Here is a 22,138-nt window from a genome sequence, read left to right as displayed (position 1 = left end):
CTTTCAGTCTTCACATTACAGTAGTGCAAATATAATATACTGCCGTAGAGGGGGAAAGTCAGTACTCTCTGCAGGATATGTGAAAGATTTTAAATATTATTTTCTTTACAGGAAAAGTAAAAAGTATGGGAGCATCATCTCTTGGGCTTAAAAAATTCACATATTCATCTATTTTTCCTTATTTTTTGAAATAAACTAACTTAAAGCTCCACTAAAGCAGATACTAATACTAATCTAACTCAAATCATGAAAATTCCCTTTTAAGCAGATTTCATACTTCACATAAACCTAACATGAACTGCATAATAAAAACACTTAAGCATTTTGCCTAGGAACACATAAAACCGGACTCTTATTCTCAGATCCCTGCATTAACAGGGAAACCCATCCTGATGGCATCCTAAGAATAAAATGATGTGACAGCCTCAAAGACCCTGATGCCCAGTTTCTGGAAACTTTGTGCAGAAGCGGGGATGACGAGCTGTACAGTGGCTCTGAGTGTGACTTCTCCCTGGGGTCCTTCATCAGAACTATGGCTACAGCCCCAGGGAGCCCCTCCTGTGCACACGAGGGGGCCGAGAAGGCCCTCTGTAGGAACACTCGCTTCAGCTCACGAGTCACCAACAAACACAACTGCCACTGAAGGTGACAGACACAGTATACGCCGCTTGAAAAACATTTCTGATGAGGTTATCAGGAGAAAATACTGCTTTCTGTGATTTGGAGAAAAGTCTGCATTTCGCTGTGCACCTGAGCCATACCGGCAGCATCATTTTTCTTGCCAGCTGCAGGCAGAAGTGTTTTTATAAACACTATCAAGGTTATGTGAGAAGCATTTTCCCTTATTACTACACAGTTACCATCAACTCCCCACTCGCACTCCACGACATCTGCAGCTGGAAACCCAGGATTCTACATTTCAAAATTCAACTAGAGCCCTATGAGTTGGGGATCAATCTGCTTCAAAATCTGGGGACTGGTGTTAGACACAAATGTTAGGAACAAGAAGGCACTGGTCAGCTCTGAAACAACTGGGCTGAGGGTAAAATACACCAAAACCAGAATGGACATAAATGCTGGGAAAGATGGTAGGTGGGAGCCCATTATTGTGGCAGAAACGGAAATAAGGAAGGGAACCCACACTGTTAGATGTTCTTTCCTTGGGAAGGATGTCCCAAACCTTTCTCAGTACAACACAGTCAATAGTTACTACTGCAAATAAATTTGAAAGTATCTTTCAAGAGGCATTACTACTAGAAAGTTTTTTTTTTTTTTAAAGAAGATGTTGCGGGTAGGAGTTTATTAATTTAGTTATTTATTTTGCTGTGTTGCGTCTTCGTTTCTGTGCAAGGGCTTTCTCTAGTTGTGGCAAGCGGGGGCCACTCTTCATCGCGGTGCGCAGGCCTCTCACTATCGCGGCCTCTCTTGTTGTGGAGCACAGGCTCCAGACGCACAGGCTCAGTAGTTGTGGCTCACGGGCCTAGTTGCTCCGCGGCATGTGGGATCCTCCTGGGCCAGGGCTCGAACCCATGTCACCTGCTCGAACCCATGTCACCTGCATTAGCAGGCAGACTCTCAACCACTGCGTCACCAGGGAAGCCCTAGAAAGCTTTTTTACTAACTCCTATGAAATGAGAAAATGAGAAGCCAATTCATAACGCAGGCTTTTGAAAGAAATCATTTTGTTTTGTGGCTTCACAATGAAAAAAATCAATGAAAGGTTATGATTTAAGTGCTTGTACTGGTTAAGAATTTAATGCTTAATCAAAAACTCTGGTGGCTTCCCTGGTGGCGCAGTGGTTGGGAGTCCGCCTGCTGATGCAGGGGATGCGGGTTCGCGCCCCGGTCCGGGAGGATCCCACATGCCGCGGAGCGGCTGGGCCGTGAGCCATGGCCATTGGGCCTGCGCGTCCGGAGCCTGTGCTCCGCGGTGGGAGGGGCCGTGTACCGCAAAAAAAACCTCTGAAATCATCCTCAACTCACAAGGTTAGAACTCCTTCAAAGAAAGATATATAGGATTCTAACTTTAATTCCTATTCTAAATGTTCACTAGGCTGTATCTTTGGTCAGGAGAGCAGCAAAACATTCACCATTTTCATCATACTATATTCAACTGCTTTTCAAGTTTAGAACGTTCTGCATTAAAAAAAATTTTTTTTTAAATTTCAAATTACACATTACATATATAATGTAACAAAATAATGTATAAAACATGGTTTAAGGTTAAAAAATTAGTTACAAGATTAATAGTGATGTACTATGCAGTTAAATATATAGTTTTTTATGAAACCAAATATGCTAGGATTACATAGAAGGTTCTAGTTTCCTCAAGGTTCACTGGTATGAGCCTCCCAGCTCGCCAGGGAGGAAGTGCTCTGGTGGAGCCATGTGGCCAGGGGACCCCACCTGCCCCAGGCATTCAGCAGCAGCACACAGATATCTGGCCTGAGGGAGGGGACAGCGGCAGAGCAGATCTTTGGAAGTAACCTGTCTCCATGTACTGTGCTCCCCTGAGCTCAGACAGAAAAGACCAATGCTATGATTTGATGTGTGTGGTGATAATTACACACAAGGGCTTTGTGCAGATGTGCATACACACACACACACACACACACACACACACACACACAGAGCAAACCTAACCATATAAACATCCTTATGTTCCAACCTTAACCAAGTTCTACTTCTTATCAAATTGCTTCAGCATGAAAATCAAAGAGAATTATTATTGCATCTAGTAACTATAAACCCAAGAGGTGGAGACATTGCTTTACCACACCTCAGAAGAATCACATCACCTGAATCAAACAAAGGTCAGTGGAAGAACAGTAGGAGTGTTCATGTAAAAAAGTTGTCTTAGGGCTTCCCTGGTGGCGCAGCGGTTGAGAGTCCGCATGCTGATGCAGGGGACACGGGTTCGTGCCCCGGTCTGGGAAGATCCCACATGCCACGGAGCAGCTAGGCCCGTGAGCCATGGCCGCTGAGCCTGCGCGTCCGGAGCCTGTGCTCCGCAACGGGAGAGGCCACAGCGGTGAGAGGCCCGTGTACCGCAAAAAAAAAAAAAAAAAAAAAAAAAGGTGTTTTAAATTGTCATATTTCCCAGGAAAAAAAAAAGAGAACCCAAACCCACACGCCTGCCACCCATCAGCTAAGGGCATTTGGGCACCTATCTTTATTATAATACTTCTCTCAGGTCATTGCCAAGTCTAGGCAATTTAATGGACATTAAACTGGCATTCAAGAGTCAGCTTAATAAGGGTTGCAGAACCCTCCCACCATCTGAATTCTTAGTTTTAGTACATAGATTTCCAAGATCATGCAATAAAAACTTATTGTACTGTATCAAAACAGAGTTCTCTTTTAGTCTTGAGGAAGTCCTTCACTGTTATGTAAGCTTCATTTATGTGGGTTCCAATCACATTATTTTTTCTGAAGAGAACATTTTTTCTGCCATTTCAGATCTGGTCATAATTTCCTTAAAAAAAAAAAGGGAAGTTATTCATCAAAATGTCGATGCTCCTTCCAGGTCCTAACAGAATTCTCTATAGCGTCTCTACGAAGTAGTCACGATTTTGTGGGGTACATACACGCCACGATACACACAGAAATATTAGATATGGAAAATGAAAACCATATAATCCAGACTTCCAGTAATGGAGTGTAATCAATTATCTGTTCAGCTCAGAAAACTGTAACATTTCTAATTCAGAATCACCAGTGTGAGGCAGGGACAGAGCTAAAATGGATTTCTTAGGCATAGAGCTCATCTAGGGATTTGCCTGACTCTACTACTTTAGGTATTTTTGAAATTACAAATCAATTATTTATCAAATGAATACTACAAATGCCCTTTTAAAAGTAATTCCAGGGTATATCTTTCCATAGAGTTATAAATCCTGGAGTTCAATGGTTTTGTAGCAAGGTGCGTATATATGGCAGCCTGCTCAAGACTTCCCATCCCACTGTGGCCAAATCCCCGCGCCGATGCCAGTCTTCTTCCTGACCTTTCAATGAACAGAGCTGTAGCTTCTCTCATATTCTACAGCCACCACGTAAGTTACTCCTTAGCTACCACTCATTTCCCGCTACTCTTCCTCTGGATAAATTGGTGGTCTCCACGTCCATCCTTTAATCCTTGCACTTCAGACGTCTTCCTGTCCTGGGCCACCCTGCAGTGTCCAGATGATCTATAACTCATTTTTTCCCCCCAAAAACCTTCCTAAATCCACATCATCTATTCACATTTCCTACCTAGCAAATGTAACTCAGTTAGAAACTTTATTTAATACCCCAGGAAAATATCTACAAACATAAGAGATTGATTTAGACAAACCGCCACCTTGAAGTCTTCTAAACACTTACATCTTAAGATGTTAGAAAATCATAGACTCAAAACCTCCTGGAAGGATTCTTCCCTCCTTTCACACCAATAAGCATTTATCTTGCTCCTGTTTTAAATGAGGATCCAGTTCCTTAAAACTTTACCCACAACTCAACGCCGTCTTTCCATCTGCTCAATTTGTAATCATTTGCAAAAGTAACTTTCAGAGCTTCTTTTGAAATACATTTCTACCTTGTGAAAATAACAGCTCCAAGACATAAGCAAAAATATATTTTACCTCATCTGAATCCACTAATACTGGAAGAACTCTGAAATAAAGGAAAAAAAAAGTTGACAATGTTATTAAAAGGCAGTGTGTCTACAAGGCTGAATATAGCATATCCTGTGATCCACCAAGTCTCACTCCTGGAAGACAGAGTCAACAGAAGTGAGTACCCAGTGTTGCCAACAGACACGGAGAAGAATATTCATAGCAGTGTTGTTCTTAACAGGCCCCAAATAGGTAAACTGGAGTACTATACAGCCCCCCAAAGAGGTATAAACTATTGAGGGATCAAATTTTAAAAACTGACACAAGTAATCTACAGTTACAGACATCAGCACAGCAGTAGCTTTGGGGTCATGATTTGGGAGGAAAACAAGAAGATGGTTTTTAGGGTATTAGTGATGTTCCAGTTTGGTTTTTTCGTTTTTTTTTTTTTTTGCCGTATGCGGGCCTCTCACTGTCGTGGCCTCTCCCATTGCGGAGCACAGGCCCCGGACGCGCAGGCTCAGCGGCCACGGCTCATGGACCCAGCCGCTCCGCGGCATGTGGGATCCTCCCAGACCGGGGCACGAACCCGTGTCCCCTGCATCGGCAAGCGGACTCTCAACCACTGCACCACCAGGGAAGCCCATGTTCCAGTTTTTGATCTGGGTATCTGGGTGCAGGTTACAGGAGTATGCTTATATTAAAAATTTACTGAGCTATCTACTTATTTAGAATTTGTGCACTTTCCAGAATGGGTGCTATACTTCAAAACTTTCAGTTAAAAAATTAGCTGATATATGAAAATAATTATAACTTCAAAATGGAAACAACAACAAAAATCAGCAATTCTAGAGGCTAGTATGTTGGAAGAACATCAAGGACTAAACCATGATGAATGAATAATTCCAAACACAGTGGGCATCCAATTATATCTTTGTTTTTTAAGCCCCTGGTTATTGTTTACTTTGAATAGTTGGACAAATATCTTGACTAGTGATGTGCTATCTAATTTGAAAACCCACATGTCATGTACTTTTGTGAGAACTTAAGAGGGATGAATAGGCTTGACTGTAGTCATCATTTCACTACGTACATATATATCAAATTATCATGTTGTACATCTTAAATAAACACAAATTTAATTAAAAGATATACCTATTTTTAAAAAGATGGATGAGTAAACATATTATGAAAGGTGGTATTTATGGTATCAAGTATTTGTTTAATCCTATGTCATTGTTACCATTGACTGGACATAAACCAGTGAAGGATACTGAAGAGAGAAAAAGTTATGCAACAGAACCTTTACTCGGGAAAGATTATATGGATAAAAAGACAAATGTAGAGCTTCGATGTGCAATGGAGCACTGAGAGGGAGAGCCCAAAGGGTCTGCATGCCAAGGTCACAACATGAAAGTCACATCAACGCACAGTCCAGAGGATGCTACTAAGAGTGCAGCCCATGGTGGAGACAGAAGAAAGAGAAGTCGGGGCCTCGCTAGATGTGAGGAAGGAGCCAACTTATATGGCTTGGAATAATATTAAGGGAAATCCAGACTGCTTTAGGGAAAGATGATCCAGAACCTTGGGAGCCCAGAAGACAGCCCATTGAGTGCTTAGCACCTCGTTTAGAGATAAACACTGCAATCTCCAAAATGGTTCCTTTTGTGAGGTAAATGACTATTTAAAACTTATTAAGATGGACTCAGTGCACTGAAGAGGAAGGAGAACTATGCTAAGCTGGTCTTTTTGGTTTATCAGAGACACAGAAAAGCCATAATGAATACCATACGAATATCACATAACACACTAGATCATATGGTTATTCATGATCTGTTTAAATTGTCCTATGGCTTGCAAAAGTTTTGCTCCACTTCTATTGATGTATAAAGAAGTGTTTACCTGTACATGAAGTCCGGTTTCTAAACTTGCCACGTAAATTGCACATGAATTTTGGGTAGCATTGTGCTAAACTTCTTGTGTTTTAAGTTTTCAGAATGGACACACAGGTTCCTAAGAACCTAAAATGCTGGAAGCTATCTTGGATTGTACAGTTCTACTCATTTCACATAAATGGTTCATGAGAACATAAAAGAAGACATTTTGCTCTTTTATATTCCAGAGGAATTTTTGTAATCAGGCAGACATTCTACTTACAGAAAGAAATCGTAGAGACTAATGACTCTCTAAGACATAAGGAGAACTGCCCAGGAGCCTTATTGCTTTCCACCAAGAAGTGGTGGCATAGTATGGGGTTAGTCTACTCAGGTGATTTCCTTCTAAAGTACTCAGTAGTGAATTTCCAAATCTGGAAGATAACGGTTGCCACCTAATCTGAATCTCTCCACACACCCTTGCTCAAAATTCCATGAAGTCCCTAAGGATTGCAAACAAAACCACACACAACTCACAGTCTTCGGCATAACCAGGAGAACACAGCAAATCTGAAATTATACGTAAACAGAGAAATAAATGCCAATACCAACAAATTCCCTGCTGTCACTGCAAGCTCATGGGTACTGAGAGTGGGGAAAGAGAGGTCTGAGAGACTCTGTGAAAAGTAGAGGGGAAGGAGAATTTAGACAAAGTATAGACAAACCTCTTCAAGAAAAATCAACACTAAGTTCCAAAATACTGACTGAAGGCCAGTGACTTGGTAGTTCACAGTATCTGCTACAGGGAAGGGGCTTAAATGGAGTGGAACCAAAAGTAGCAGTCTTGAACAATCATGGTTTTCAGGGGAGAACCAGATACATGGAGGAGTGGTACCCTCAGAGCTACGGCAGCACCATGAGTAAAAAGAAGGAAGTAGAAGGGGAAGATTAAAGATCTTGTAGAAATAAAAGAAAAATAAGACACCACCAACCTCCCTCTCTCCATACCTCCATCCCATCAACATTCTCCTTAAATAAAACTATAATTTATGCAACTGATGGAAGAAAGCACTCAGACTAGGAACTCTCACTACCAAATGCCTAGGAATAGGAAAAACAAACAAAACCAATTCCATATAATGGTGCAGGAAGAAAAAAAGAAGGAAAATGAAAATCAAAGTGTTTTACGGTAGAAGAAAGCTACAGCTATAACACAACACTCCAAATTAGATGAAATAAGTTAAAAAGAATATTTGGTGATATTAAAAACTACAATAAGAAATTTTAAAACCAAGAGCAAAAATGGATAAAAACAAAAGAGGAAGAAATTCAAAGAGTCCATTAAACTCTGGGAAAAAAAAAAGACAAAATCATCCCAGCAATGAAGAAAAAAATTACAAGGCACCCAAGGCAGAACAAATTTAAATAAAAATTTAATATGTGGCAAGAAAACTACTAAGAAAATGAAAATGATATAAAGAAAGAAGTAAAAAGGATTACAGAGAAACTAGTAAAAAAGAAAAGGAAGATAGCAGGTAAAGGTGGAAAGAAATCAGATGATTCCTCCCACAGAAACATTTATAAAACCTGGACAAAAATATTAAAAATAAGTAGTTAAAGGCACTGGAAAATGACCAAAGGGAGTGGGGATATGAATCCAAGTAGCTCAACAAATTCCAACAATACTCAAAAAGGAAACCACACCTAGGCACATCATACACACACTGTGGAAAGCCAAACGTAAAGAAAAAAATCTGAAAAGTGGCAAAAAAATGACAGTACACACATGAGGACAATACAACTAAAAACTGACTTCTCTTCAAAACAATAGAAACCAGAAGATATTGGAGGGATGTGTTGGAAGAGCTCAAACAAAAGTCAATCAAGATTTTTATATCCAGCAAAACCATCCTTTGAACAGGAGGGCAAACAAATACACTTCACATAAATAAAATTGAAAGAATTAGTTTCTAGCAGACCCATACTGTAAGAAACACTAAAGAAAGACCTACAGGAGAAGGTGATAACTCAGATATACAGGAAGGAAAAAAAGAAATCATAAAGGCATGTGAAGGATATTTATACACCTATTTTCCTTTTATGACTATTAAAAGAAAAAAAGTATAATAGTGTACTATTAGTTTCATAACGTAAAGGCAGTTCTTACCTCATATGAATCTGATATGTGTGAATTTCAGTTACCACAGTTTAATTAAACAACACCAGTCCCTCAACAAGACAGTTCAAATTTCAGTTACTCAAAAGCACAATGAGATACCACTTCACAGCCACTAAGAGATCTAAAATCAAAAGGTGAACAATTACAAGTGCTGACAAGGATGTGGAGAAATCGGAAACCTCATACATTACTGATAGGATTATAAAATGGTTCGGCTCTGGGAAAACTGCTTGGCACTTCCTCAAGATGTTCAACATACAGTTACCGTACGATCTAGCAATTCCACTTCTAGGTATATACCCAAGAGAAAAGAAAAACCCAAGAGAAGGAGACAGCCCTGAAGGCAGCCAAAAACAAAACAGAACAAAACCCAGGTAACATATGAAGGAACAGAGAAGAAGTACAGCAGACTTCTTTCTAAAACTATGACAGCTGGAAAACATTCAAGTGACAATCTTTGAAGTGCTGAAAGAAAAACAGTCAACTAGGAATTCTATAACCCAAATTCTATTTGGCTTCCCAAACAGCCAAAACAAAGACTTTTTCAGACAAATAAAACCTGACAGACTTATTACCAACATACTTGCATGACCAGAAACATAAAAGAAATTCTTCAGGCAAATGTGACATCATACTAGACAGAAACTATCTAAAAAGGAAGTAGATGGGAGCAGAGAAAGGAACAAACAACATGTGAAAACATCGTATTTGGCTATCCTGTTGTCTACCGTGGAAACAGCTATCTGGAATTTGTGTGTCATAAAGGACACTGATAAAGAAGAACCTGAAGAGCTCCAAGTTCCCGGAGGGGCTTCCTCTGCACTCTAGTTTTCCTATGCTCATGTTTTTCCTCCAAAAGCTTCCCCACCGTACATGGTATCGTGGTTACATGTGTTTAAAAAAAAAAGTTTGAATTCTTCCATATTATAAAGTTAAAACAAAATGATTCTGATCCTGATAAACTTACATAAGAAAATGTTGGAGTTGGTTATAGGGCAGGAGTATTAATAGAGTTGTTGTACAGTGAAAAAGGAAGGAGAAAGACAGACCAAGGCAGGGCTGTGTTTTCTCTGCATTTCGATATGAAGTTAATCAGTCATATACTAGTGATAGGGGCCTATAAAAACATACAGAGGTGAGAGTTTTGAAAAGCATATAACAAAGCATGAAAATTATCCCTTTATACTACAGCCTAAATTTTAGATTCAAACTTTAGCAGAGGATATTTACACATCTGTGAATGAAGAGGGAATGTTTTCCTCCACCCACTTCAAATCTTCATCCTGTAGAAATAAATATTTATATATTAGCTTTTGCTTAATAATGCCTGAAAGCAGAATTTTTAAATAGCATGTATATATAATTTAAGCATTTAAATTCAAATGCATGACATTCTTTTAATTTCTACATAGTCTAAGAAGCTGACACTTATGCCACACGAAAATTATGCCAGTATTTTCTTAAACAGTCAAATGAACACTTGGATTTTGGATTTTTGTACTTCTCTGGTTTTGGTTAGATGCACAGGTGTAATTTTTTTGTCTTGAAAAACCACAGTAAAAATACAAAGAGTTGATTTATAAGATAGAAAACAGCACGAATATTGACTTGTATTAATTTCTTGCTTCCAGCATTCAGTATGCCTCCTAATCTGTTCACTTTATGAGTTTATAATTTTTCAGCAGAAAAAGGTGATGGTACAGATATTCTAGCCTTACAAAAGCCTATTTATTTCAGTCACTTGTGTTTAGTGCTCATGTTTCTGTAGGAGAAAAGAAAAGCAGGTCAATTGGGGTATCTAAATTTTTTTTCAACAGAAACTTGCTTACAGTTATCTCACTGAGAGTAAGAAAAATAAAAGGTATGTTGAATATTTTGGTTTATAATGTAAAATAAATCAAAATGGCTACATGGAATCCTCTGGTTCCAGCATTAATTATATCTTGCTTACTTACAGAGAGAGAGAAAGCAATTGAGCCAGTACTAATAGGCACCCCAATTCTCTGAGTGAATCTTGGGTAGAAATGAGTCAATCAAGGAGAGACAAGGTCCCCGAGTTCTGATCAAGAGCTGACTATACGGGACTTCCCTGGTGGCACAGTGGTTGAGAGTCCGCCTGCCAATGCAGGGGACACGGGTTCGAGCCCTGGTCCGGGAAGATCCCACATGCCGCAGATCAACTAAGCCCGTGAGCCACAACTACAGATCCTGTGCTCTAGGGCCCATGAGCCACAACTACTGAGCCCACGTGCCACAACTACTGAAGCCCGCATGCCTAGAGCCCATGCTCTGCAACAAGAGAAGTCACTGCAATGAGAAGCCCGTGCACCACAATGAAGAGTAGCCCCCGCTCACCACAACTAGAGAAAGCCCACGTGCAGCAAAGACCCAACGCAGCCCAAAATAATTAAATTAATTAAAAAATAAAATAAAATAATTATCTAAAAAAAATAAGAGCTGGGCTTCCCGGTGGCACAGTGGTTGAGAGTCCGCCTGCCGATGCAGGGGACACGGGTTCGTGCCCCGGTCCGGGAAGATCCCACATGCCGCGGAGCGGCTAGGCCGGTGAGCCATGGCCGCTGAGCCTGCGCGTCTGGAGCCTGTGCTCCGCAACGGGTGAGGCCACAACAGTGAGAGGCCTGCGTACCGCAAAAAACAAAAAAAAAACAAAAGAGCTGACTACACAGTTTAGAGAAATGAGAACATTTTCCCTTGCTATATGTGCAAATACTGAGCTTTAAAATAAACTGAAACATATCCCTAAAATAAGAGGAAAATCTCTTAGCAAGCTGAAACTTTAATAGTTCTAACACCAGATAATTAAAACTGTGGAACTTTTTAAAGTTTAGTTAAATTACCATAAAACTACTCAAAGAACACATTTTAAAGAATTACTAATTACCAAAAATAAGGATTAGAGAATTTACCAAATCCAACAAATGAAACTGTTTCATACACCATCCATCCTGTCAGAACTTAGGTGCGTACATAAATTTTTACACCTTATTAACCGCAACATATGTAACTGTAAGAAAGCCAAATGTAAAACTGTATGGTAGGCATTTCCATTTTTAATTACTCTCATAATTACCACTTTTATGCATAAATAGTATGCATAAAATATTTAAAAACTCATCTCTACCCAATATTTTAACGTTTTATTCAAGTTTACATGGTTTAAAAGTCCCTTTCCAACAGACAACAAATGTTATCTGAAATAGCTTCAAAAATCACATAAAAGTGCTGAAAAATTAACACAAACTTTCACTATAAGAAAGCATCTCGATCTTTAATGTGCATGTGAATCACCTACGGAATTCTGTTAAAAAGCAGATTTAGATTCGGGACATCTGGTGTAGGCCTGAAATTCTGTGTTTCTAACAAGTTCCCGGGTGAGGTTTGTGCCGCTGGTCCAATGACAGCACATGAAAAGTGAGGGTTTACAGCAGTACGGTTGTCAGACTTAACTAGTATCACTACTTAGTAACATTTATTTTCATACAGAAAAAACTAGTAAAAAGTGTTCTCCTGAAGGTCAATGAATGTGACACCCATATAGAGTTCTAAAGTATTAAAGACTGAGATGCTATTAAATATATACTATACTCACAAAATTATCAGAAGTAGCAGGTTTAGCTGTTCCATTGGAAACCATTTTTGAGACTCTTAATTTTATTCCTTCAGCTGTAATGAGAAACATTATAGAAATTCATAAAATTATAAAATAATAATATTTTCCTTTGTAGCTTCACATTTAATAACCCTATAAAGAGAGTTAATAGTGGAAGCTTTGGGCTGGGTGCTGGCTTTAATATACCATTTGGAAATGTAGGAGGGACAGAAAAAGTTAAAAACGTCATAACTGTTTACAAAAACAACCAGGTTCTCAAGTTGCTAGTCTGAATTCCAGTTTTAGAGGAGTTTAAATGAACAAGCAAACATACATACATGCACACATTAGGTAGTTTCAGTACATTTTAAAGTTCATGGATTTAAAAATCTACAGGATTTACAATATATTTAAGAATAAAACACACCTTTGGCCATGCTTTCACTTCTCTAATGTATAAATTTTAAAAATGTGTTTATGGTATAAATAAAATAGGGAAGAAAAAGATTTTCCTTGTATTTGACCAAGGCTCTTCTTTATGCCAGCAGGTTTAGCAGAGGAGAGGTTAAGAGCATGAGTCCTGAAACTAGATGGCTTCACTTGGAATTCTGGCTCTATCTACGTAAACTCAGGCTAAGCAATCAACTTTCTGTGACTCAACGTCCCTGCCTGTAAAATGGAATAATAATAATGTCTACCTCAGAGAATTCTGATGAGCATTAAACAAATCAGCATATAAGGTACCTGAAACATAATGTCTATGTCCAATAAGTATTCACTTCTGTTACTACAATAATTTGCAAAAAGTGCTTCCCCATAAACTAGGACAGTTGGTACAATATGATGAGATCAAGTGCATAAGTGGATATAATGAGTGAAAATGAGGTTCCTCAATCTGAAAATGTTTCCATGGGGCGTCTGAAATCTCAACATTTGAGATCCTTCTCTTAAAGGTGTGATACACTGATTTTTTTTTAACTGAAGTATAATATACAAAATAAAATACAAACTTTTAAGTGTACAGTCTGAAGAGATTTTTATCAACTCTTGTGTAACTACCATCCCAATCAAGACATTTAACATTTCTATCATCACAGAGGATTCTTTTTTTTTCATTTAATATTTTCTTTCTTTCTTTATTTAGGTCTTAGTTGTGGTATACAAACTCTCAGTTGCAGCATGTGGGATCTAGTTCCCTGACCAGGGATGGAACCCAGGCCCCCTGCATTGGGAGTGCAGAGTCTTAACCACTGTGCCACCAGGGAAGTCCCCACAAAGGGCTCTTTAAATTCCTTTCTGGTCAATCCCAACCCCACCAGAAGCAACTATTGCTTTGATTTACATAATCACCACAGTTTACTCCTGCCTGCTCTAGAACTTCTTATATAAAACCATAAGGACTCAATATTCATTGGATTTGACTACTTTCACTCAACATAAAGGTTTTGAGATTTATTCATGTTGTATAGTGTTGATTACTTTTGCTTCCCAAACAGTATTCCATTGTATAAGTATACCACTATTATTTTATCCATTCATCTGTTGACAGACATTTGGGCTATTTCAGTTTTGGACCATGAAGGATCAGGCTGCTATGAAAGTGCACACAGTGTCTTTCTGTGGACATCTGCTTTCATTTTCATTTTTGGATAAATATTTTGGAGTGGTATGGCTGGGCTATATGGTAGGTGTATGTTTAACTTTTTAAGATACTGTCAAACTGCTTTCGTAAAACTTCTTATGACTTCTTCCATAATGTATGAGCGATCCAGCTGTTCTACATCCTCTTCCGCGTTTCACGCTGCCAGTCTTTTAAATTTTAACCATGCTAGTGGATACATGGTAGCATTTCACTCTGGTTTTAATTTGCGTTTCCCTGACGACCAGTATTATCGAGCACCTTTTCATGTGCGTACTGGCCTTTCCTTTGTCTTCTTTGGTGAAGTGTCTATTTAAGTATTCCATTTTTTTTTAAACAAATTGAGTTATCTTTTATTGATCTGTAGGAATTCTTATATTCTGGATACAAGTTCTTTGTCAGATATATGTATTGAGAAGGTTTCATCCCAGTCTAGGGCTGGCCTTTTCACTTTCTTGTTTCTCTTGATGAACGTAAGTTTTTAACTTTGGTGATGGCTAATTTACCAACCTTTTTATTTTACGGTAACTGCTTTTTGTGTCCTAAGAAACTGCCTAACCCAAGGTCATGAAGATATCTTCCTGTTTTCTGCTAGAAGAGTTATCGTTTAATCTTTTACATCTAGGTCTGTGATCTCTCTTGAATTAATTATAGGTGATATTCACGGCAGGAGTCTAGGTGATTTCCCCCCATGTGTTTATCTAGTTGTTCCGCACTCTTTGTTGAAAATACTATATTTTCCTCATATAAAGCCTTGCTACCTTTGTCAAAAATCAATTGACAAATGAGGTTTCCAATTTGGAAATTTGGAATTTATAATTTAAATATTATATCTCTTTTAAAAACAAAAGCTTTAGAGACCTCCTATTACATTGGAATCAATCTGGTGCTAGTAAGAGTACATTCTTTGAAGTGTTATTGCATTGATAAAATAATCTGAAGCAACAACAACAAGATCCACTGAACAATATGTACAGATTTATTTTTGGACTACTTTTTTTAAGTTGTCTGAAATTTCATTTCATTTTATTTTAGTTATGTATGTTTGGGACTCTATTTTGATACACTGATGTATGTATCCTTATGCCAATACCACACTGTCTTGATTAGTATAACTTGAAATTTTCGTCTTGAAATCAGTGTTAAGTCCATTAATTTAATTTTACTTAGATATAACTTCCACACCATAAAATGCACCATTTTGAAGTGTACAGTTCAGTGGATTTTAGAACACAGAATGGTGCAACCATCATCACTGTTCATTTCAGAAGCTTTTCATCACCCCCACCCCCACCAAAACCTCATACCTATTAGCAGTTACTCCCAACTCACTCCTTCCACCAGCCCCTGGCAGCCACTAATCTATTTTCTATCTCCATGCATTTACCTTTTCTGGACTTTTCATATAAATAGAATCATATAACATACGATCTATTGTAATTGGTTTCTTTCACTTAGTATAGTGTTTTCAAGATCTACGTTGTAACTACAAGAATGTTTAGGTTCTTCCAGATCTTTTGTATTTCCATACATATTTTAAAATCAGCTTAACCATTTTTTAAAAAATCAGCCAGAATTACAATTGGGACTGTACTGGATCTACATATCAATTGAGGAAGTGATGGCTTAATAATATTGAGAGTTACAATTCATAAACATTTACTTATTCTATAATTTCTCTTGGCATTGTTTTGTATTCTTCAGTGCAGTTTTCCCCATTTTTTTCCATTAAATTTATTCCTAAATATTTTATTTTTTGAAGCTCCTGTAAACAATATTTTAAATTTCATTTTTCAATTACTTCCAGTTATATAAAAAAATCTAATTTCTGTATTTGGACATATATCCTATGATTCTGTTATATTATTCACTTATTAATTCTACAGTATTTTTTCTTTTCTATAGACTCCTTAGGATTTTCTACATACTTAACGTTGCTGAGGAATTACCCGGCACTCCAGTGGTCAGGACTCCGTGCTTTCACTGCAGAGGGCGTGGGTTCAATCCCTGGTCAGGGAACTAACCCCACAAGCCGCGCGGCACAGCGGAACTAACCCCACAAGCCGCGCGGCACAGCCGAAACAAAACAAAACAAAACCTTGCTGTTTGTAAATAAAAACAGGTTTACTTCTTGCTTTCTACACTTTATGCCTTTTGTATTCTTTGGGTTGGTTTGTGTTTTGCCTTTCTGCACTGGCTAGGAACTGCTGTCTGATACTGAGTCAAAGTGGTGAGCAGATACTCACGTACTTTGTTCCCAATCTTGGGAGGAAAGTATTCACTATTTCACCATTAAGTATGATTTTAGCTGTAGAGTTTTTTCACACTATTCTGTAATATGTTTGCTAAGTGGGTTTCTTTTTTAAAAAATCATGAATAGGTGAATTCTGTGACGTGTCTTTCTGCACCTACTGAGATAATTATGTCATTTTTCTTCCTTACTCTTTAGATGAATTACACTGATTGAATTTCAAATGTTGAAACGGCCTTGCAACCCTGGGATAAAGTCCACTTGACAATGATGGTCTTTCATTATTCTTCTAGATTTTATTTACTAAAAATAAAATAAAATAAGAGTGGTATGTGGGATCTTAGTTCCCTGACCAGGGATCAAACCTGTGCCCCCTGCAGTGGAAGCACAGAGTCTTAACCACTGGACTGCCAGGGAAGTCCGTTTAAATGAATTTTATGTCTCTACTCATGAGTGACACTGGTCTGTAACTTTCTTTTGTCTTTGTCAGATTTTGGTATCTGAGCTGTGCTGGCCTTATAAAACAAGTTGGGAAGTATCCCTACCTCCTCTATAGTCTTTTTTTTTTAACATCTTTATTGGAGTATAATGACTTTACAATGGTGTGTTAGTTTCTGCTTTATAACAAAGTGAATCAGCTATACATATACATATGTCCCCATATCTCTTCCCTCTTGCGTCTCCCTCCCTCCCACCCTCCCTAACCCAGCCCTCTAGGTGGTCACAAAGCACCAAGCTGATCTCCCTGTGCTAGGCGGCTGCTTCCCACTACCTATCTATTTTACGTTTGGTAGTGTATATATGTCCATGTCTCTCTCTCACTTTGTCCCAGCTTACCCTTCCCCCTCCCCGTATCCTCAAGTCCATTCTCTAGTAGGTCTGTGCCTTATTCCCGTCTTGCCCCTAGGTTCTTCATGACATTTTTTTTTTTTTTAGATTCCATATATTATGTGTTAGCATACAGTATTTGTTTTTCTCTTTCTGACTTACTTCACTCTGTATGACAGACTCTAGGTCCATCCACCTCACTACAAATAACTCAATTTCGTTTCTTTTTATGGCTGAGTAATATTCCATTGTATATATGTGCCACACCTTCTTTATCCATTCATCCGATGATGGACACTTAGGCTGGTTCCATGTCCTGGCTATTGTAAACAGAGCTGCAATGAACACTGTGGTACAGGACTCTTTTTGAATTATGGTTTTCTCAGGGTATATGCCCAGGAGTGGGATTGCAGGGTCGTATGGTAGTTCTAGTTTTTTAAGGAAACTCCATACTGTTCTCCATAGTGGCTGTATCAATTTACATTCCCAACAACAGTGCAAGAGGGTTCCCTTTTCTCCACACCCTCTCCAGCATTTATTGTTTGTAGATTTTTTGATCATGGCCATTCTGACTGGTGTGAGATGATATCTCATTGTAGTTTTGATTTGCATTTCTCTAATGATTAGTGATGTTGAGCATCCTTTCATGTGTTTGTTGGCAATCTGTATATCTTCTCTGAAGAAATGTCTATTTAGGTCTTCCGCCCATTTTTGGATTGGGTTGTTTGTTGTTTTGATATTGAGCTGCATGAGCCGCTTGTAAATTTTGGAGATTAATCCTTTGCCAGTTGCTTCATTTGTAAATATTTTCTCCCATTCTGTCACCTCCTCTATATTCTGAAGAGTTGCCTAAGATTAGAATATTTCTTCCTTAGGTATTTGAAAGCATTCACTAGTGAAGCCAGCCATCTGGGTCTGGAACTTTATGGGAAGATTTTAAATTTCAAGCCCAATTTCTTTAATAAATATATGGCTATTCCAATTAGTGGCATAGGGTTAGAATTAAGATTAGGGTAGTTTCTTAAGTGTATTTCTCAAGGAATTTGTTCATTTTATCCAAATGCCCAAATTGTTCATAATAGCCTCTTACTTACCCTTTCTTGCTGTAGTAATGTCCGCCCTATCTTTCCAATGTTGGAAATTTGCCTTGCTATATTTTATTTCTGGTTTAGATTACCTAGAGGTTAATCAATTTTTATTAATCTTTTCAAAGAAACTACTTTTGGCTTTGCTCATTTTCTCTATTTCCCCCTGTTTTCGATTTCATTGGTGTAGACACAACTTCATTATATCCTTCCTTCTAATTACCCCAGGTTTAATTTGCCATTCTTTTTCTAGCTTCTCAAGATGGAAACATATTATCAATGTTTTCTTGGTAATACAGGCATTTAAAGCTATTAATTTTCCTCTAAGAATTGGTTTAGCTGCATCCTGTAAAATGTGACATGTTATGCTTTTATTATCATTAGCATGAAATATTTTCTAATATTCCTTCAATCCACGAGTTACTTAGAAATTATTGCTTAATTTCTAAACATCTGATTATTTTGTAGATATCTTACTGCTGTGCATCTAATTTAACCATTGTGATCAGAAACATACTCTGTATGATTACAATCCATTGAAATATATGGAGACATTTTTAATGGCCACACATATGGTCTATCTTATTCAACGTAGACTTGGACCTTTATTCTTTGGTTGCTAAATGCAATGTTCTATAAATATCAATCAAGTCAATTAGGTCGATGGTTTTATTCAACTCTAACTGTGACATCTGGGCCACCTCTAGATTGATCTTACTGATTTTTCCCTCAACTATGGATCACGGCTTCCAGTTTCATCCTATGTCTAGTAATTTATCATTGTATACTGGACATTGAGAATGGTATCTTATAGACTGGATTCTCTTATCTTCCTCTGGGAAGTGTTGTGTTTTGTTCTAGCAGGCAATTCAAATTATTGCTAGATCACTCTGATCTTTTGGGGATATGCTTTTAGATTTGATTAGGGTTTATTTCAGTTTAGCTTTAGTCCTAGGGTAAATTTCAGTGGTCCTAGACTGTGGTCTTTACTTCTAAGGAGTGGCCCTTCTGGGGTTTTAATGGAAAGCACTTTTAACTTGTTGAGATTTGAATTTCAAACTCTGCTGTGGCAGCTGCTGAAACTTCTGTTCCGCTTCTTAGCCTAATAGCTATTGTTTTCCCCCTGGCTTCTTGGAGTCTCACTTTGCACATACCCAGTTCAGGTATCAGATAAGACTAGAGAGACTATAGACTTTTGAATTTCCCCCTTTGTGGCTCTCTCTTTTATGGATTTCTTCCATCAATCTCCAGACATTCTTACAGCCCCAAATTCACTCTCCAATTCCTTGCATCAGTAAGATTATACCTGTCTGCTTGTGCTCTAGCCACTGTACTGTCTCATTGACTGGGCATGAACTCTTCTTTCATGGTTCTCTTCTTTCAACAGTGAAATCTTCTCCAGTTTCTGCCTGCTTTTCTTTGCTCTCCAGTGCCTCCAATAGTTAATTAAAAAAAAAAAAATCTGTCCAGAGTTTATTCTAGCTATCAGCAGGAAGATTAGCCCCAAACAATTCATTCCATCATTATTGGAGCCAGAACTAACACACTGAATTTTAATATCTCTGCTGTGAATAAGTTTTGCAGATTTCTTTTCTTAATAGAAAAGTCAGAAAAACATGAAAGAATTAGTTGTAGGTGATAATCTGATGAGAGGAGGTAAAAGGAAGTGTGGACACTGAAGACACACTGATTATGTTGCAAATTTTGCTGACTGGGTAGATTATAAAATTTTCACAGTAGAGAAACAAAAAAAAATTGTGAAAAAGAATGTTACTAATAAGAGAAACCAAAGTAAGAGGAAGGAAGAATGGAATAAAGATAAAATTACTCTTTACATCTGAGTTACATACTTATGTTGCCATAACAAATGCTTCAATTACAGTGTTTTGGTAAAATTAATAAAATGATAAGACACTTATGTATAAATTAATAGAAAGATGAAAACTAAAGCACTAAAACCATAATTAGAAATGCTTTGGGCATGACCGGGAAATTACAGATGTGCACAATTTTCAAGAGCAAGAAGAGGTGATACAAAGAAATTCAGCAATCATCATTAAGAAGACGAATATTGTTTAGGAGCTAAGCACAATATACACCAAATCACTCTCGTGGGAAACAGTGCAGCTATTTCAATACTTAGACTTTAAGAGCAAACACATAACAAAAGCTCAAACTATTTTAGCAATCCTGAAAATTTCATTACTGACTTCTCTTCTGTGACTGTCTACCATAATAGAGGTTTCTGCAGATACAGTTTTAAAAATATTTTACGGGAAAAAAAGTGTATCTGACCTTGCATCACAGGTAGAGGTACAATATTTCTTTGTTACAATATATGCAATGGTCATTTAATAAGAAAATATGCCACTCACTTAAATTTTCAGATGTTACCATGAATTCTTCAATTTCATCATCAGAATCATCTATTAAGGGCATGAAGGCATATCTAAATCAAAAACAAGGAGTAGTTTTACTAGTGTGTTTGAACCTGTTCAACATTCAGTTTACATCTAAAAGAGTCAGTACACACTTTAAAAAATATATACACTTAAAAAGTTTCCCATAAATTGAAATGATAAAAATTTAATTATTTTACTCTCAAATCAGCAAAGGTTACTGTGAAGAAACTGAAACTGGGGTTCCCAGACCCGTTGGTAAAAGCATCGATGGATCAAATTTCTCTGGAAGCAACTTTGAAATATCGAATGCTCAGGGAAGGGAACTTTCTGCTGTACTTTTTTCTCCATGTCAGGTTTACCTCCCTGCCCACTATTTTTACTTATCTCCTAACGAAAAGGAATTGCTAACCTGATTGGTGAAAATAAAGCACACCACTCAAGCCACATTTACTGGGTCCAACAGCATTCAAAAAGCACTGCTGATTTAAAAAAAAAAAAAAAGCACTGCTGATAATAGCAACAAAACTAGAAACTAAGTGTCTAATAATTAGGGACTGCTTATATAAATTATGCTACAATCATATGGAATGCCAGAAAGCTATTAAAAGTAATATGGTAGGTCTATACAAGATGATAAGGAAAGACACATTTTAAACAAAGAAAGTGCAGAATAGTGTATATATGTATGTATGTACTATCATTGTTGTTGTATAATATTTAAATCTGTTTTTAATCAAAAAATTTTCTATTGAAGTATAGTTGATTTGCATGTTGTTGTATAATTTTAAAGAGAGAGAGAAACACACACACTAGTATATACTTTTTCATTTTTTCCTAGAAGGAAGAAACTTAACAGTGCTTTGCTTGGGGAAGAGGAATGAGGCAAGGGAAGCTGTGGGGCTTCCTGTCACATGTAGTGTAAAGTACAAGTTTCTGAATTTCGCATTCAAGCTCTTTACGATTTTGCTCCCACTTTTCCTTTCCAGCTTTATGTCCCACCAATGTAAGGGTAGTAACCAAACTGTGTGGCTTGTTGGCCTCCAATGTATGCCATGTCTGTTCCCGCTACTCCTAGAAAACCTGCAGTCTTTCGCAGGTCAGCCAGTCACTGTCCTACTCCTTTCCTAAAGGTGTAACATAAATGCTGCCTTTTCATGGACCCCTCTTCCACCTTCCTGCTGGGCTTATATATCTCTTATTTCACTGTCTTGCTTTTGTTACATTTGTCTCCCCACTTGACTGTATGTACACTCTTTAACAGCAAGGACTACCTCTCCAGTTTCTATAAATGCTGTTTTAACATTGTAGTAGATGATGAACAAATCCTTGCCAAATTTGAACTTTCCTATGTTAGGTACCTCTGATTGTTTGCTGATGGTCTCCACAAAAACATTATTACAATAAGGATAAGGGAAAAAAGGAAGCTCCAAAACGCATCATCAATCCAGCGTTCCATCCAATCCTATAATAAGGACAATTCAAACAAGAAAAGTTAATTTTCTGATAAACATACAGATTTCCCATTCAAATAGTACATAATGACAAGTACTAATGAAATCTTTCCAACCAGTAAGTCTTCCAAATGAATAAGCACACGTTTTTCCGAGAAACATAAAAACTAAGAAATGCTATCTCTATAAAATCATTATGCTTACTTCAGTAATATTAATGCTTACTT

General features: G+C 37.7%; 1 protein-coding gene across 2 annotated transcripts in view; it reads right to left on the bottom strand.

Annotated features, from left to right (window-relative positions):
• Positions 1 to 3,085: 3,085 nt before the first annotated feature.
• TMEM87B (transmembrane protein 87B) overlaps positions 3,086 to 22,138 on the bottom strand; it is a 48,000-nt gene continuing 28,947 nt past the window's right edge. For both annotated transcript variants that reach the window (XM_060027360.1, XM_060027361.1), the window contains exons 14-19: positions 21,819 to 21,922; positions 20,434 to 20,507; positions 12,256 to 12,329; positions 9,876 to 9,928; positions 4,620 to 4,650; positions 3,086 to 3,475 (exon numbers count right to left, since the gene is read on the bottom strand). In XM_060027360.1, coding sequence (XP_059883343.1) covers positions 3,416 to 3,475; positions 4,620 to 4,650; positions 9,876 to 9,928; positions 12,256 to 12,329; positions 20,434 to 20,507; positions 21,819 to 21,922 — 396 coding nt within the window. In that variant the 3' untranslated portion in view covers positions 3,086 to 3,415. The remainder of the gene's footprint in view (positions 3,476 to 4,619; positions 4,651 to 9,875; positions 9,929 to 12,255; positions 12,330 to 20,433; positions 20,508 to 21,818; positions 21,923 to 22,138) is intronic.

This window comes from Delphinus delphis, chromosome 12 (assembly GCF_949987515.2).
Source record: "Delphinus delphis chromosome 12, mDelDel1.2, whole genome shotgun sequence".
In the NCBI taxonomy this organism is placed as follows: domain Eukaryota; kingdom Metazoa; phylum Chordata; class Mammalia; order Artiodactyla; family Delphinidae; genus Delphinus; species Delphinus delphis.
This window is presented reverse-complemented; position numbering and strand designations above follow the sequence as displayed.